Genomic DNA, 18,094 nt, shown 5'->3' with positions numbered 1-18,094 from the left:
TCTTTTGTAATATGTTTTGGGTGGTCCGGCACAGCACACACTCATCTGTGGACCGGGTTTTGGATTTGGATGCCTTTTAGGGCCGTGCAGCTTAGATAACAATTAGAGAATAAATTTATTTGGACGCATGCTAATTTCAATATTTATTGGCCGAGAGACAAAGGAAAGGCAGCTAGCGAAGCGCCGATGTTGGGTGACTATTCTCCACCGACTTTTGGTGAAACAAGTAGTTGAATTTCCTTTTTGAAAGCTCAGCTATTGACAGGCAGAGAGTTACACTTATCTCCATCCGAGTGTGTGAGTGTGACATTAAACCACACACAAACAAGTCCGCCATATTTGGCAATTGACTTTGCAGCCAGCCAACAGTGCTATTCGCGAATCGCGATATATATCTACATATATACACACCGATCCGACTGCACAGAAATGAATAGTATCACTCGAGACTCTATATCGACACTATTTATCAAATTACTCAAGTCGTTTTGAACCAGCAACCTTTAAAAACTTATATCTCTTTGATAAGTTATTAACTAAAAGTTTGATTCGATGGGAAACCTGAAAAACCACCAAGTTTTTTTCTCTGTACCAAATAAACAGATATGCGTGCTTGGTTTTTTCATCTTTTAACTGTTTACGCTGCCCACATGCGATGCCCGATGCTTGATAAATAATTTTAGTTTTATAAACACAAATTGACACTTCAAATTGTTTGCCAAAAAACCAAAAAAAAAAAAAACCCCGAAACAGGGGAAGAGAGAACGAATCGAAAAATGAAATCAATTTGAAATAAGCCGCCGCGCTTTGAAGAGTTGGCGGAGATTTCTTTGGCCTCGAGGGGTGGAACCGCCTTTTCAGATTCAGATTGGGCATATCATGACCAAAAACACTTCTCGGAATCCAAAACGCAGGTAGCCGCCCCACTTGTTCGTGTTCTTGTTCTTGTTCTAACCGCCTTGGGGTCCTATAAAAAATGCGAATCCGATTCGAAATTCGTATCGGCAAAGATCTGAACACGGGCTCTAATTCCCCGGAGCAACCAAATGGAACCGTCGGCTCATTCGAGCACATTTAAGAGCTAAAGATCGCCAGATCCGCAGATCCAAAGAGCAAGGCGATCGGCGTTGGAAGTCGATCGTTATTGCCGCATTATGCTCGCGTTAATTAATTGTTTATTTGTCTTGCGATTACCGCCGATTTTCGTCATACATGTGGGGTATCTTTACCTACAGACTGCCTTCGATAGAGGTAACTGATTTTATTGTTTTGGTAATTGTTAGCAGTTTGTATTTAATTGGAATTTTGTTTTAATTTAACAAAACTGTAATCTAAAAAAAAAATATGTAACTTAATTTTAAACGATTGATTACATTTTTATTTTTATTTTCGAAGAAACGTTTTGATATGCAGATAAGGCAATCAGAAATGTAAGATTCAACAAAAAGTAAAAACATATAAAAAATTAATATATCAGTTCAAACATTTTTAAAGTGTTTTATTAACTTTAATAAAATGATTACCTTATTCATTTTTAAATTTTAGTAAACCTATTTATAGTACTCAAAACAACTAAAATTTGTTTGAACAGGAAACTATAAAATTTAAAAACTCGAAACATAACCTTTGAACTCATTTATAATGTTTAGGGTTATTGTATTTTTAATTAAAAATTCAACAAATCGATCTACGCTTTTGTTTATGCGTAGAAAAATATTGTTTTGGTTCCGATGGACAATGCATTAATGATATTTGAGGGAGGGCGCCAGGTCTTATCAGCATTATGGTTCCGCGTAATTGATCTAGTTTTGAGGCGTTCGCTTTTCACGCTTTTCAGGCTGCACTCGAGGAGGAAGTGTTGGGAGCGATTGGTAATAAATATTATCACAGTTGGCCGCGGCTAATGGGCAAACAAAAGCGCTTAATAGGCCGCTGGTCAACATACATATAGTATTTTGATATTTTGATAGCGACCGCGAGGAAAACTCACCATGGGAAATGCGGTGGGGAAAAACACCTGCTGGCTGGCGATCCAATTGGGTGCGCAGATCGGGATCTCCAAAACGGGAATGGATTTGCCGTTTATCGTACTTATCGAATGCACTTTGTTTCGCTTTTGTCAGGGGTTCTGGTGGCTGCCACTTTGCGGTTGCCGTTGCTGCTGCCGATTTAATTAGCAATACAAACACATTAGCTAATGCACACACGATACACCGATACAGCCTCACGAATTGTGGCGCCCACGCAGCGTGCAAAAAGAGCCAAAAGCAAACGCGTTTATTGAAAATGCAACGCGCACAGAACCCGAAGTCGCGCAGACTCAAAAGCCAAAATCAAATCAAAACCAAAACCAAAACAAAATAAACAGCCAAACGAGTGCGCCTGGCTTAACTTTAAGGCGGCAAATGGCGAATACTGACCGCTGCACTTGCACTTTGCGTTTGCAGTTGCAGTTGCAGTTGCTGGGTTCTCGCCTCGAAAACAACTCAAAACAACACTGAACACCGCAAAACACCTCACAACACCTTCTTCTTTTCCTTTTCCGCTGCCGGATAACCGATTCGTTCGAGTGATCGCGAGTATCTGACGATATTTTTCTGTTCACCATGGTAGAATAAAATATAAGTTAAATGTAGTCTCGTCGGCTCCTTTAGTCCGTTAAGAAATCGAAATAACGGCGAGCTTGCGCGGTTTGCTTTTCCGCCGAATGTCCGATCGCACGCGATAGTGATGTCGGCTGCTATTTTTAAAAACTTCAGATCAGCTATAAAAAGCTAAGCTTCGATTAAGGGTTTTTAAACATTATTTATATTACATTTTAAGCTGAGTCAATTTTGTACTGAATCATAAGCCATTGATAAAATACTTAAGATATTCTGTGGTTAAAATAATATTGGAGTATCTGCTTTTATAACTAAACTGTGTATACTAGGCGTATTAGTAATTTGGCATACGATAACTTTCTTAAGCGTATATAAAAATTAAAGCATATATAAATAATAAATTGTTAAATTATAAGAAGTTACTTGAGTGTCGTGGCTTAGTACATAACTAAAATGCTTGCACTGGTGAGTGCTGTTAACCGGTTCCTAAACTGGTTCCAAATAACAGAGTCGCTATTGATCGCCGCCAACAGAAGTAGTAGAAAAACCGCGCCAAATATTTAAAAAAACTGCGATGCGCTTTTTAAGGAAAAAGTTGGTTGAACCAAGGTTTACTTTCCCAAGCAAGCTGAAAAAGGCACTTTGGTGTGTTCCCATAAAAACCGGTTATAAATAAAGATAATATGTACTATCATATTCATTGGGATTATACTTAAAAGATTCCAAATATATTCTTACATTGGGATAGAGAAAAGCGCCATGGCAATAACATTAAAATTATTATTTTTGTTTTTTTTTTCTCTTGTTAGTGAAGTGACTTAAGACATTAAATGTAGTTTCTTAAAAAAAATGTATTCCATTTTAAATCAAGCGCCAGAGTAATGAAAGATGGGTATCGATATAAAATACTCGCATTTCGTTGTGACTGTCACTGGACGCGGGCTGCTTATCGATTGGAGCCTGGAGCATGGAGCCCTGGCTCTTGACAAAAGTCTCATCGGCGCCAATCATTTAAAAATTTAAACGCTAACAATGATTTGATAAGACCGAACAAACTACATAGTTGATATACAAAAATATATTTTCTTTTTTTTTTTGTAAACTGTTAGCGTTATTTAAATTTAAACTTCTGCCAATGTTTTTTTTAATTCGTAATGAATAAAATACAAATGGAAATTTAGTTGTAAGCTTAAAGATAAAAGTTGTAACTTTTTTAATTAATTACGTTTTTTCCAAGATTCTTAGGTGTCATGTGTAAGTTGCCTTAATAGCTTTAAAATGTATAAATCGGTTGATATTAAGGTAAATCGCTTGATAAAGGTAAGGTAAGGTAATGTAAGGTAAATTTCACTTGAAAAATTTCAAAAAATTCCGAAGTTATCGCTTCTCCCAATTAGCGAATCTTTTGCAACACATCAACGCGATGCTTTCCCAATTGAACAACAGCTTCGACTTGTTTATGGAAATGTTTGTTGACTCAAACGATGTTTATTTTGAAATGACTTAAGACTAGCTCGAACAACGCTCAACATGTGGGCTGGCCCAACCGAATCTAGAACCTAGAATCTAGAATCGTCCTTGGCCCTGGCGCGTCTCCTGGTGCGGATGGGTGCGGATGTACTCCAGGGACTTGAGGATGGCCACTGGGATGGGAGGGGGAGTGGGCAGGTGGGCGCCGGCGGGATGGAATCCGTTGGCATCGGCGGTGTAGGTCAGCTGGATGAGCTGGCCATCGGGGGCGTAGTAGGCATTCGACCCACTGGCATAGTATCCACCCACTCCCGATTCCTGTCCAGCAATTCCGTTGGAGGTCTGGTACTGGTAGCCATAGCTGCCGTCCTCCTTCAGATCGCTCTTGTACTCGCGGGTCTCCGCAGCCGCATCAAAGGAATCGGCTTGAACGCAGGCAATGGCCAAAGTGGCGACGGCAAGGACGAACTGCGGCAGAAAAAGGACATCAAATAGTTAGAAGGGTTTCCTTTTTCCTCGAAAATACTCATAAACTCCCTCCACTTACGAATTTGTTCATTTTTGGGCTGGATTGGGTTGGGCCTGACTTGTTGTCACTGTGAACTCGCAACGAGAATGAATGTGGCTGAATTGGCCTGGCGGCGCATTTATAGCATTTTGGCACGCCAATCATTTTGGGCCGGGCACTCGCAGTCGCCGTCGCCGAAAACGCGTATAATTTGCAGCATTGAACATGAACTGCCCCTCACACAGATACAAAATGTAACCAACACACACTTATATATTGAAACACTCCGCTGGAGACTCTTCCATCGAAACATTTCGTTTTCTGTTTTTTTTTTTCTGCTTGGTGATTGTGCTTTTAGTGTGTGTGAGATAGTTTTTTTGGCCATAAACTTTATGCTCCTTTTTGTTAAAGTTGTGGTCAGCCAGTTAATCAATTCGAAGCTCAATGGTGGGGAGGGGGCTGTTCATTTTTCATTAGCACCTACGCAAATTGTTAAGTTAGCACAATTCGTAGTTTCCCATTCAGCGGTACAAGTTTTATTTCCTGGGACAAGAAAACCTGAAGATGGGTCCCCGTGAGCTGGCAAATTACTTTAAAGTGTCTGGCTTTATGGCAGGATCATTTATAAATGTTGCGCCTAGGCCTTTTCCCCCAAAAATCATATGCGAAAACTTTGTAATAAATCGTTCGCCGAGTCGGCGAAATCGATTAAGAACCTCACATGCTGGGTCAACGCATTCATTTATTACAAAATCACCGAGCGCGCCCAAAAGTGAAAAAGGCAAAAGCCCAAGAAGAAGAAGAAGAAGAGGAAGAGGAGCAACCTCGACTTTGGAGCAGACGAACGACCTTGCCACAGCGACCCCCAAAACACTGGCAGACTGTCCGAAAGTACGACACTTTATCGACAGCGCACCGGGCAAGTTTGTATTAAGTTTTGATAAGGAAACTTGCGATGAGCCCAGGATGACGTGACTCACGGGGATCACGGGGAGTTTTGGCAGTAAAATATGAAACGAAGGGTTTTTCCAAAGCGAAATACTGTTTTGCAATGCCTTAGTGGGCAAACTTAACTGAAAATAAGATATACATAAATTAAAATATGATATACATAAATTTAAAATGAATTTAAAAGCTTTAGGAACAAAAAACAAACAAACATTTTAAATAAACTAGGATAATTATTAGGGCTTTGAAATTCCATTTTTATTTAAATAAATTTATTTTAAAATTATTATATATTTTTAGATGACTTGTACACTAATTAGAATATATTTTTATTTTCTTGGACACATAAATATGTATCTGGAATATATTGACATTGATATAGTGATAGTCGGAGGATAAAGAAATAAAAATGATTTACACTCAAGTTATTTCTTTACTCTTATTTAGATTTCTTTAAATCTTTTTACGGCATTTAAGCACGAAATAAATTTTAGACACACTATATACACGTTAATTTAATACCAATAAATTTATACTACGCTTTAATAGTAATACGAAAACGGTCAATTCATTAACCTCTGCCTTAAATTGGCATCTGCTCTCGTTTTGGCCGCATTAAAGGTGCCCGTCTGCCATCACTAAAGTGGCCAACAGGCATCGCCGAGCAGCAACAAAATCGTTGACGGCAACAAGAAGAGCTCGACTCGGAGCGCATGCTGTTTCCCCTCGCTGTTTCCCTTGCAAGATTTGTTGTGTTGGCCTTTTGCAAGTACATGGCTAGCTTGGCAACCGGCCACCAGACTGAATCTGCGAATGGGAATCGGAGTGGGAATGGGAATGGGAATGAATCTGAGGGCGGTTTCGGGAGAAAAGTGAATGTGATGGAGGGACGATGTCGCATTGAAGGAAGGGGCATCATCAGAAGCAGCATTATCTGCTTTTTGCTCTGCCCTCTGTTTTGCTGGCCTTTTTGGTGTTACTTTTCTGCTTTTATGCCCCAAACCGGCTGTTCGGCAATTTGGCATTTTTTTTTTCATTTTTTTTTTGTCGGCCAACACACAATTGTCCGGTGGCTGCCGCTTGGGTGGCTTTAAATGAAAGCAAAAGTTGTTACGATTGGCTGGCGTTTCCTTGCCGGGTTGCCTTAAGCCGCTTCCGCCGTACTTAGCCATCCTGGCCAAGAGTCCTCCATCCGCTCCTCGCTTCTTCGCTTCTGTGCGTCTGAGCCCCATCCATTCCTCCATCCATCCCCCCATCCATCCATCCATTAGGGCATCAATCCATCTTCGCGCGCATTAAGCGGAGACAAGAGGCACCAGCGGAAAGTATAAAGAAGTAAAAAAAGGGGACACGCTGTGGAGCAGCGACTCCTTGGCCAGTTGCTCACGCTCACCTGCTCCACATTAATTGACCCACATTCGGTGGCAGCAACTCGTCCAGTTGGCTTCAGACTGGTCCCATTCCCATTTCCATCCAGTCCCATTGAAGGTCGTCGCCTGAAAGCAGCGTGTTTTAGCCCTAGTTTGGGCAGCTCTTCGGATGTTTATTTTACGACTACTGCAGCATCCGCACAGAGAAAAAAGTCTTTAACTTGAGTTCTAAATAGTGAATTATATTTATAAATAAATATTCATTATGCAATGACATACGAGACTTACAGTAGATAGTTATATTCGTTTAGAGCAATCAAACCATTTAAACATTAATGTGAATGGTTTCTTGGCAACCTAAAAAAGCAACAAGTAGACACAGTAAAGAACAAATATTGCTTGATTAATTTTCTTTTATAAATATATTAAATTTATTACAAATGCATTGTTTTTTTTTTGTATATTAGTTTTGGTTATATTTAAAATTAAGACTTTGTGTATGAGAACAATTTCATTATCTGTACATTTGTATACATATGTAAATTATTTTATTAATATCCTAAATCCATATTCATGTTTATATTATTCATTATTCATGCTTAAATTCGTTTAACAACTTTTCAAACCTTTATTAACATTATTTATATTTATTTATTTTCAGCTAAAAATATTCCCATAAATTTCTCACTGTGCATTTCGGGCAGGTCAGCGTTTTGCATTTGAATTTTTATGGGCAATCCGCTGCTCCACATTCACTCATCTGATACGTTTAGCGGGTTTAATTAATTAATACACTGTCAACGAAAGCGGCGCTGGCAGACTGTCTGGCCACTTTTATTGACCGTTTATCCAGTTTCATTCATTTGTTAGCCCTCGCATTTGATACCCCACCGATTCTGGTTCGGATGTAACCCTATATAATGCCTGAAATGCCGAGCAGAAAGCGTTGGCGTTGGGCGTGGAAGGTCGGCCCTTGGGGGGTTTTTTTTGTTGTGTGGACGGATGGATTGCCGCCAAACAAAGTCAACGACTTTCGAAAATCTTGCCGCAATGACCTTCAATCGCTAGAGACAAATTGGTCCGCTAATTGTTGGTAGTTGCAACTTTCATATCGATTCGCTTTGCAAATTGGTTGGAGGTGCGGATTTTGTTAAGTTGGCACTTGTAGCTTCAGTTTAAGTCGGCTCACATGGCTCTATTGAATAACCCAATTAATTGGTTTTTCATCCATTTTATTTTTGGACTACATGTATATCTGCATTTTTTTTGGTGTGGCCGATGTTTTAAGGCTGGCTGATGGATTTTTAATCAAAAACTTGATTCAATTTGCATGTTTCAAGTCCATTTCCCCTCGCTGTCGCGCAAACTTTGAGTGGTAGACATCTTTTGACAATTCATTTGAATGCGTGAATGTGCCATAACATCGCACTACTAATTGATTTCGTTCGTAGGCGATGCAATAAAAGCTTGAGGAAATTAAGGCAGTTCATAATTTATGTTTTATCCCAGCTTTTGGTTTTTTATTAAATAAAATTCTTCACTAGCGATGGTGGCATTCAGACTGTGATTTTATTTTTTTAAGAGAGAGAATTTTTATGAACATGCGTGTAAGTGTCGCAGTCACAGTAAAAATTACGACAAAAATTATATTGGCTTATTTATGACATCTGTGCATCAGATGCAAATTTAATGCGCTTTCACAGCTTTACTGAGCATAACGATGGAAATATGGCTTTTCCTGCACCACATTTACATACCAGAAAATTCCTGGGCTTTAAAGATGCAGAGTTATTGACTTTAAATGAAATGTCACAATAAAGGTTAAGAAATCAAACTGATTTTAGTTTTTTTATTAACAAACTAACTTTGTTGTTTGCCACATAAACTGTCGAAAGTATTTTAGTTGTTGATAACACAATTAATTTCAAAATATAAACTTATTTTCTTCATTGTGAGCAGCAAACAGTAGCAACAGATAATTATTTATTAATATTTAGTAAAATGTCTGATTTAAGTTTTTTATTAACAAACTAACTTTGTTGTTTGCCACATTTTGTAAAACATATTTTCTCTAGCTAATTGAGACATTTATTAGTGATTTGTAAACTGTCGAAAGTATGTAGTTGTTGATAACACAATTAATTTGGAAACACAAACATAATTTTATGCACTGTGAGCAGCAAACAGTAGCGGCAGACAACTGTGACCTATTTATTAATATAATATTAAGTAATACGTCTGATTAATATTTTTTATCAACAAACTAACTTTGCAGTTTACCACATTTTTTAAACATATTTTCTATAGCTATTTAAGACATTTATTAGTGGTTTCTAAACTGTCTAAATTAATTTGGAAACATAAACCTAATTTTCTGCATTGTGAGCAGCAAACAGTAGCGGCAGATAACAGTGACCTATTTATTAATATTAAGTAAAATGTGCAGTATGCGTTGAACCAGTTGCCCAAACATCAAAACCTCAAAACCAGGTGAATTGTGTGGATGAGTTATGAACACGGGCTGCTTTCAAATTCTGATCGATTAGCATCTACCGATTTCCCATGCCGGAGTCGGGGTAAATTAGCAATAAATTTGTTAGTGGGAGGAGGGGAAAAGCTCTTTCGTTGGCCATTTCACGCCTAACGCACCCACAAAAACCATTTAGCACGAGCCATACGAGCCACATATATATGCTTATCCGATCTGGTGGCGTTATGCCATGCTCGGTGGATTGATGAATGCATGGGAACATCGGAATCCATTACAGATTTCGTAAAAGTGGTCGTCTTACATACGAATGTGAACCGATGAATGTGTGTGCAACCTCGTCGTGGATAATTAATGAATTAACACAAACACTTAATTACTCGAAATACCCGGCAGCGAAAGAGTTTCTTGACCCGCGGGGAGTGGAGGAGGTTGAAGGGGTCAGTCAGTCAGCCAGTTGGTCAGCTCGCAGCTATCGTTTTCACTCAAAAAGGTTTTAAAACTCTTAATGGAAATTGGTGTGGAACGCACCTATATAACCGAGATAATTGGCGTTGCAACCGTTGCTGGCTCTCGGCTATGAAATCCATATGTTGTCGATGCGAAGTGATGAGTTCGGAGTTTGGTTTCCATTCCCCTCTTGGTCCGCAATTATCATCACCATCAAGTCTAATGGCTGCACACCACTTTCCTCACTTTCGTCGGTGGGTCTATTTTGGGTTTTCTGGGCTATAAAAGCGCCGGGTCGAGGTTACCGAGGCATCAAACACACAGCTTAGCTCTTAGGGTCAAACCAGCCAAATAAACCATAAGCCAAATCTCAACCTAAGCCAGGCGAAAATGTCGAAGATCGTAAGTCAAAGGATTCGGACAGCCCTCCAGGGCTTTCTCACATGTGTATAGAATGGTAACAATAACAATTCATGTTTGTGATTGCAGAACGTCGTCGTACTTGTGGCCGTGTCCTTGCTGCTCGGTGGAGGAGGAGGAGTCCTGGCTCGTCCCTCGGATTCCCCGGATGCCCATGCCGAGATCCGGAGCTTTGTCAACGAGCTGAAGCAGGAGGACGGCAGCTACAACTACCAGTTCGAGACGTCCAACGGGATTGCCCAGCAGGAGCAGGGAGTGGGTGGCTACTATGCCAGTGGGTCATCCCAGTACTACACCCCCGAGGGTCAGCTCATCCAGCTGACCTACACCGCCGATGAGAACGGATTCCAGCCGCAGGGCGAGCACCTGCCCACGCCGCCACCCATTCCGGAGGCCATCCTGAAGTCGCTGGAGTGGAACCGCAACCATCCCGAGGAGATCGATGAGTACGCCCATCACCAGGAGCACCATGAGCATCACGAGCACCATCACAATGGACAGGAGCAGGGCAAGCAGTATCTGCAGCCAGCCGGAGCACTGTTGGCACCCCAATCCTCGCCAGCGGTGGCGGTGGGTCAGGTTTTGCCCTACGACAGGAAGGTTTAAGGTTTAAGGCTGAGGCATCTGCATAATCCATAGCATCCATAGCATCCATCCTGTCCAGCTGCCTCGTGTTTCGGGTGTCTGTTTGCACAGTCAACGCATCTCACATCGAACATAAAGCAAACAGCATATAGCATCCCATATCCCGCATCCCGTATTCCGCATCCAGTGTCCATCAAACGAAGGAATGAACATCGAGAGGCGAGTACATCTGGAGGCGGCGGCACACCCACAACACGCACAGCACAGCACAGCACACACTGTATATATAGAAGCTCATACATTTACATCAACATGCTCCTCGGGCTGCTCGACGGAGGAGGTCCTTCGTCCTGTGACCCAACTCCTCTGTCCTTCGGTCCCGTGTCCCTTGTCGGCTCGACTGACGTTGACATTTATTGCCAGAGATAATAATAATGTAATAAAAGAAAAATACAATTTAATATGCTTGTTTATACTATGAATGCCTTCGCCAAGAAGAGAGCATATGGCCGTGCCCTTAGCCATTGCACGGGGAGAAAAAAAAAAACAGTGACATTTTATGGGTCAGCAAGCCATATTGTTTAAGGTTTACTTCGTCAATGCAAATATCTGAAAAGCATTTTAAACATTTCAAGCAAAGTGAGGTAATCCCCGGTGTAAAAGTAGTATGCATTATAACAATGAAATTTATTTATAAAATTAACAATAACATTAATTATAAATATGGTGAATTTAGTCATATCTAAGGCTCATCTAATCCTAAACCTATAAATATTAGAATAATATTTTTAATACTTCATGCGAACTGAGTATGCAAGAAGATTAAAGTATTCAAATAACATTTTTCCAATATATCAAAAATAATGTAGAATGTACCAAGAAATAATTTATATATTATTTATATAAAGTGACCTCTAAGTCACACCTAATCACTTTAAACTTGAAGTCCCCAGTTCGTAAGAAATATTAATATTGATAATCGTTTGACCAACAATTTAAGGGTATTCCCCTTAACAAGGTAAATGTAGTGATTCATTTTTTTAACAAGTGTGAGAAACAAGTTTATCATTCAAAAGAAAGAAATTAAATGCCAAGTAAATTTGTTTTAACCTCTTAAACAATTTGCTCATCATTTTGTTGTTATGTAATGAAAAAAAAGCGAACCTGGAAAAGAGAAGAAATATTTTCTCCCTGTGCAGATGGCATCGCCTCGCCCACATGCATTATCGCAGTGGCTAACCCCTTGAGATTTTCCTTCAAGTGTGCAGATCTGGTTTGACCATATCAATCCAAGCTGGATTGAACTTCCAATCAGAAATTAATAAATGCACGCTCGCATTTGTTGCTGGGCGGTTGTATTATGCAAATTGAAGTCGGCCCTTCGATTCAAGTTGATTCGCGTTTCGGACTCAAGAAATGTTGTAACTTCAAATATCATTGTTGAGTTGATTAAATTAACAAGTTGTTGCTTTTGTCTGCTGGCTGCCGCTATTTGTTGTTGTTTGTGTTAATCTCGGTGGCGTTTACTATTGTTTCTGTTTGCCGAAGAGCAACATTCGTCTTTGATTTTGATGCATTGAAGTTGTGTCATCAGCTCCACCCAAGCTGCTGATTTGTTAGGGTAAACACAACGAGTTCAGACAACAAAATCGTAAATATTTCATGCACATTATTTGCCGATAAATAGGTCTTGAATGGGGAAAATATGTAATGAACATATGGTAAAACTGTTAGATAAATACACTCATTATATTATTTAAAATTAATTCATATTGAATCCAAAATACATTATATATACATAAAAATTTTAGTAAAATAAATATGCTCAATTGTAATGTCTAAAATGTATACAAAAAAAAATTATCTTTTCATCAAAAATATTTGTAAAATGCAAGTAAATTTATAACAGCTAAGAAGGTGCTAATTTATATTAATAAATATTTTATTATCAATTTTGATCTTGTATGTTCCAAATATGCATAGTATTTAATGTGTGTATAATATTTGATATGCAAATACAAATTATTCTGTTACTAAATTTAATTTCTAAAGAGTATTCAGTAATCTTTAATACTTCATTATAGGAACTCCATGTCTTGCATTAATGACTGAAAACGTGTGGCCAAAAGCAGTTCGATTGGTCAAAATATGGGTCGCTCTGCATGCTCGACTTGTTTGCATATTCGGAGTCTGCATATTGGCTTTGTCTTTGACCATATCGGAGCACTATAAATAGTCAATCGGGCGACCAGAGTGACAGCATTAGCCCCTCAGTCAACAAACCAGCAGCAGCAGCAGCAGCAACATGTTCAAGCTCGTAAGTGGATAACCGAGCAGAGTCCTTCTGCCTGAATCGATTCTCCGATTCCTAATTGACATCCTTGGACATTTCCGAAACAGCTCCTTGTCGTCGCCCTTTTCGGATGTGCCGCCTTGGCCGCCCCCCTGAACGATGATGTCATCACCAAGTTCCTGGCCAACCAGGACACCGATGGCACCTACGCCTACGACATCCAGCAGGCCAGTGGCCTCCAGATCCAGGAGGAGGGTCAGGCTGGGCACTATGCCCGCGGATCCTACAGCTACACCTCCCCCGAGGGAGTGCCCGTCCAGGTGGTGTACACCGCCGACGAGAACGGCTTCCATCCCCAGTCCGATCTGCTGCCCACTCCCCCACCAATCCCAGAGGAGATCCTGCGCTCCATCCGCTTCATCCAGGAGCACCCAACCCCCGAGGAGCTGGCCGATCGCGCTGTCCGTGCCCAGCAGATCTAAACCAGGATCACGAATCACGAACCACTAGCCTTAAGTTAGCCAAAGATGTGCTCATCCATTCCACCAGATTAAAAGAACAGCATCCAGCATCCGCTGGTGTTAATTCCACTTACTTGCGGCCTGTTTAATTCGCCTGGGAGAGAACTAATTAGCGGGGCAATAGAATTGATTTGAGTCTCTCCGCTAAAGCTGAGACAATGCCAAGCACTTGATAGTGAATATTTAATGCCCAGCACTGCGTGAGTGTCTCCTTGTGTGAACAGTGGTTCCAAAGTGCTCCAAACTTGGAGTTTTGTTTCTTTGACCACAGCAGATATTCAAAAGTTTGGTGGAAAGGAACTTTCTGTAGTTATCTATTATATATAACTGAAGGCCAAGGTCAACGTGGGCGAAACGAAAACCAGACCTTCGGGGGTTTTTTGGTTTGAATAACATCGAATTTGTAAAGAAATTGGGGTTAAACTTGTTTGGGGCCAAAACAAGTCTGCAGTTTCTCGGTTTGTTCATTTTTACACACGTGCTGAAAGGTTTGAAGAAATGTGGCTCTACCTTTGCTCAAAAAAACGCTGGCAATAAATTGGCCAATAAAATATTTTATTTGAAGGTAAAATGAATTTAAAGACAACAGAAGTTGTGGAAGTAAAGGTACTTCGATTAGGTGACAAAATATAAAGGCCTTCCTGTAATTAAAGTAATCTCAGTAATTGCCTTTTTGTAAGATATACCTTCCATAAAATATTCATTAAATTTGGCCATAATTCCCATAAAAAAAAACACTCAATTTGGTCGTCGAAAACACTGTGCTTTCGCTGCTCATTAACATTTGACATGAGGCAAGTTAATTTCTGCTTTTGGCTGCGATTTTATGGGCGGGAATTGAATGAGTGTCTGCTGGAAATGGAAATTCATTAAGACACTTACATTCGGAGGAGCAAGAGGAGCAGCCAACTAGACTCACAGACACAGACACACAGCAAAGAAACTGGCAGCAACTTGGCTAACACGCACACAAATTCATTGAAGCGTGCGGGTTTTTTTGGCGGGGGAAAAATCGGGGAACTCGGGGAAATCGGGAAACTCGGGTCCGGGCCTCTCATATCAATTAGGCACGCTCAGCGGCGGATATGAGTAGTTAATTAAAAAGATTGGGACGCCAGGAGAGTTAATATGCGATGTGTGAACTGCTATAAAATTCTGACTGCCGAAGGACGAATGGCCCTTTGTTTCCGCACAAAATTCACGACTTCAGTTTTCGGGGTCTTTAACAATGCTTATGCTAATGTCAACCCATTATATATCTGGGGGGATCTGGGCTTGGGTTCGCCACTTGAGGCACAGGTGCTTCAGATTCCTGCTGCCGGGGACAAGGACACAAAGCTGCTGCGTAATCAAAAACTTTTATTTATCATTTTGCTGCAAAATCTAATTATAAATGCGCTGTGGAAATGTGGCTCTTTTTTTCCGGTTCACCTCGCTCGGAGGCCCCTGAATATGAATCTGAATCAGATTCGGAATCTGAATCTGAATGAGAGTTCCTGGATCCCAGTGTTTTGTGGCTGTGGCGAGTATCCTGCTGTTTATTCCCAGTGATTGTCTCGTCCATGTGGCAAGTCGTAAACGGCAAGTCTGCTGCTCGGTTGTGATCTGCTCTTCGTGCTGGAGAGGCAATAAATTTTTAAATGAATTCGAGATTTGAGCTGAATCGTAAAATGCCAAACATGCATAAACAGTTTGTCAAGTTTTAATAATTGAAACGTGCTGGTGTTTCCGCGTGTCTTAAAGCCATTTAAGGTTACATTTTACGAGTATGGTGATGGTAGATCTAAATAACTAATTTATGTACTCTTGAACTGAACATAAAAGCAAGATTTTAATCAAACATCCGAGGGGTTCGATTCGTTAAGCCTTTGAGTAATGCGGGTGCTGATAAGCCGGTGCACTTTCCGGAAAATTTCAGCCCGTATATTCAGGAGCATTAAACAAATGGGCCAATAACCCTAAGCTCAGTGGCCGTGCAATTTACTTTTATGGTCAGTATAAACTATGCACAAAATTAGCCTTTCTGTACGTCTTTTATTTGGCCATAACTCAACCAACTGTAGCGCATTTGGGCCACCGAACCAAGGATAGACAAACAGAAATACCCTTTTGCGACCGTTTCAATGTAAATACTTTTGCGGGCAACAGGGATACAAATGCGGATGCGGATACCTTTCCTATTCGTCGGGATTGCCAGTGGCCTGTGGGCGGGATCGACGGGGACGGCATGTCCATATTTAAGCAGCCAAACAACGCCGGGCAGAATACAAAAAAACAAAAAATTACTTTGTTTTCTGGCTCCAGGAACATGGTCACGGCATGTGTCACGTAGCTGCCAAAATATGCGAGCGAGTGCTCGAAAATGACACGGTTCTTTTCTATTTTTCCCCCCCCTGAAAAAAACGGATCCCAAAACGGGCGGGCATTTCAATTAAGCAAAAACTGAAGCTGAAACTGAAAGTCAAACTGAAACAAGGGAAAAGCAGAAGGGAGCCAGCCCTTTTGTTATAGTCATATTTATAGGGAGTCCCGGGAAATGAAATTTCCTTAAACATTCTTTAGCCGGCGAGCGAGTATCAAACTTTAATGCTTCGCTTTTCACTGTTTTCACTTTCCATTTGGTGTGCAATTTCTCTCTTGCCAAGGAATAAAGTGAAAAGAACGGAAAGAAAAACATTCACTGGCTGTATTAATAACAATAGTTCCGGCCATTTGCGATGGCCAGTTGATGATGGAGGTGGATTGGAAAATGCGGGAGGAGATCGGAGGAGGATGCTTGTTGGCTGGCAAAATGAAAAATAATTTCCAGCAGTAATTGCCAAAAGGAAAACTTTCGGTCAAAAGTGCGGATGAGCGAGGAATTCCCCACGATTCTGTCGACATACCAATACGGATGACAACAGCCAGGGCTAAACAGACAAACGAAACCAATTTATTTCCAAGTAAAAATCAATAGTCAAGTGGACGGCGGATCGCGGGGTCCCGGGGCCAACTAACGTGAAAATCGTAATCGTAAAAAAAAAGACGTCAATTTTTTTATAGAGGCGACCAAATTGTGTGTCCAAGTGTGTGGCCCATCAACATGTGAGCATGTGAACGTGAAGATGCCACCTCGAATTCGTGAGTTTGCCGGACACTCGGCCGTCATTATTCGATGGCCTCCGTTCCCATTTCCAATCAAAATCCAACTCCCACTTTTCCTCCCGAAACTTCACTTCACCATATATGGGGTGCACTTATATCCGTGTCGGGGCGTTCGGCTTCCGGAATCCGTTTTCGTTAACAACTGCGCCCCAAGTAGCGCACAAGGATAGCGACAACAACAACAACAACAACAGCAACAATGTCGGGCAGGACGACAAGGACAACAACGGTGGCGCTTAATAGTGAAATATGCATTTGACATGCGATGAAGCACAATGAGTGCACCGAGAAAAGCGCCGGCAAAGGTGGCACTTTTGCATATTCAATGGCGCTGGATGCCAGCAAAACATTCTCAAAATAGCATAACATTTTTCAGCGCTCAAAGAACCTTAGATTTCAAACTGATTTATTCAAATTTTATTACCAGTAATTTAATAGGTTTTACATATTTTTTTCTGGATACCTACCAACCTTTAGATTTTAAAATGATTTATTCAAATTTTATTACCAGTAATTTAATAGGTTTTACTTATTTTTGGGATACCTATCAACCATACAGTAGTTGATTTTTATTTTGAAGCCAACAATTAAATCAATAAATTCGATACGCTCATTGTTTAAATAACCACCATTCGGAGTATAAATGAATTATTCATTTAAAAATGATCTCTTACATTCTTTAAAAACTTAATTAATGCTAAACGAAAGCGTAATTAAGGGAAGGTAATTAAGGGATAATCCTATCGGATTTATTTTCAAACTAATTAAGAACTGCTCAAGTAATTGGCTTTTAAATCGGAATGTGTTAGAACTGTTTTAACTTTAAAAGGAGTATTGGGCTTGCTTTATTTTTTTTTTTTTGCAGTTTCAACTATGATTTCTAATAATAATAACCACGATTGTTATTTTTCCAAGTGTGTAACGGCCACGCGATTGCTTGCTTATTCGCGGTCATTTGTTTAAAGGCCCGATTAATTGGTCTGCATTTGTTGGAGGCAGCGGAGCGGACTGGCGATAAGCCAGAAATATGTTCTTCACTTTAGATGTGACATTTTGATTGCGACTACATTTTTGAGTTTTAAGCCACAGCTAAAAAGTATGCCATGGTTTTAACTACAATATAATTAAGCACGCATTTAAGTACAGGGAAATTCAATAACGCTTTCTTAGCGACACACATATGGAGGGCAGCACTAAATTTGATTTCAATAATTCAATATTAGACAGGAAGGAGCCCAAAGTAGACACAAAGTAACAGCAACAGTCTTCTTCGGGCCAAGAGCTAACAGAGTTG

The 18,094-nt window shown here is 40.3% G+C and overlaps 4 protein-coding genes across 4 annotated transcripts in view; 2 read left to right on the top strand and 2 right to left on the bottom strand.

Moving 5' to 3' along the window:
- LOC108089508 (formin-J) overlaps positions 1-2,568 on the bottom strand; it is a 32,657-nt gene extending 30,089 nt beyond the window's left edge. Inside the window, 1 exon segment of the mRNA XM_017187826.2 lies at positions 1,991-2,568. The gene's annotated coding sequence lies outside the window, so the exon portion shown is untranslated.
- A 1,488-nt stretch (positions 2,569-4,056) lies between these two features.
- LOC108089346 (pupal cuticle protein Edg-78E) lies at positions 4,057-4,693 on the bottom strand. The gene is made up of 2 exons (XM_017187527.1): positions 4,621-4,693; positions 4,057-4,541 (listed from the first exon to the last, which is right to left on the bottom strand). Exons 1-2 carry the CDS (start codon positions 4,630-4,632, stop codon positions 4,170-4,172), a joined length of 384 nt encoding a protein of 127 aa, XP_017043016.1. The 5' UTR covers positions 4,633-4,693; the 3' UTR covers positions 4,057-4,169.
- Positions 4,694-10,128: 5,435 nt separating this feature from the next.
- LOC108089335 (pupal cuticle protein Edg-78E) lies at positions 10,129-11,303 on the top strand. Its single transcript, XM_017187515.1, has 2 exons — positions 10,129-10,239; positions 10,327-11,303. The coding sequence occupies exons 1-2, from the start codon at positions 10,228-10,230 to the stop codon at positions 10,861-10,863; spliced, it is 549 nt and encodes a 182-aa protein (XP_017043004.1). The 5' UTR covers positions 10,129-10,227; the 3' UTR covers positions 10,864-11,303.
- Positions 11,304-13,072: 1,769 nt separating this feature from the next.
- On the top strand, positions 13,073-13,729 carry LOC108089345 (pupal cuticle protein Edg-78E). Its single transcript, XM_017187526.1, has 2 exons — positions 13,073-13,159; positions 13,243-13,729. The coding sequence occupies exons 1-2, from the start codon at positions 13,148-13,150 to the stop codon at positions 13,615-13,617; spliced, it is 387 nt and encodes a 128-aa protein (XP_017043015.1). The 5' UTR covers positions 13,073-13,147; the 3' UTR covers positions 13,618-13,729.
- Positions 13,730-18,094: the final 4,365 nt, after the last annotated feature.

Source organism: Drosophila ficusphila, unplaced genomic scaffold (genome assembly GCF_018152265.1).
Source record: "Drosophila ficusphila isolate 14025-0441.05 unplaced genomic scaffold, ASM1815226v1 contig_286, whole genome shotgun sequence".
NCBI lineage: Eukaryota > Metazoa > Arthropoda > Insecta > Diptera > Drosophilidae > Drosophila > Drosophila ficusphila.
Note: the sequence above shows the minus strand (reverse complement) of the source record. Positions and strands in the feature narration are given on the sequence as shown.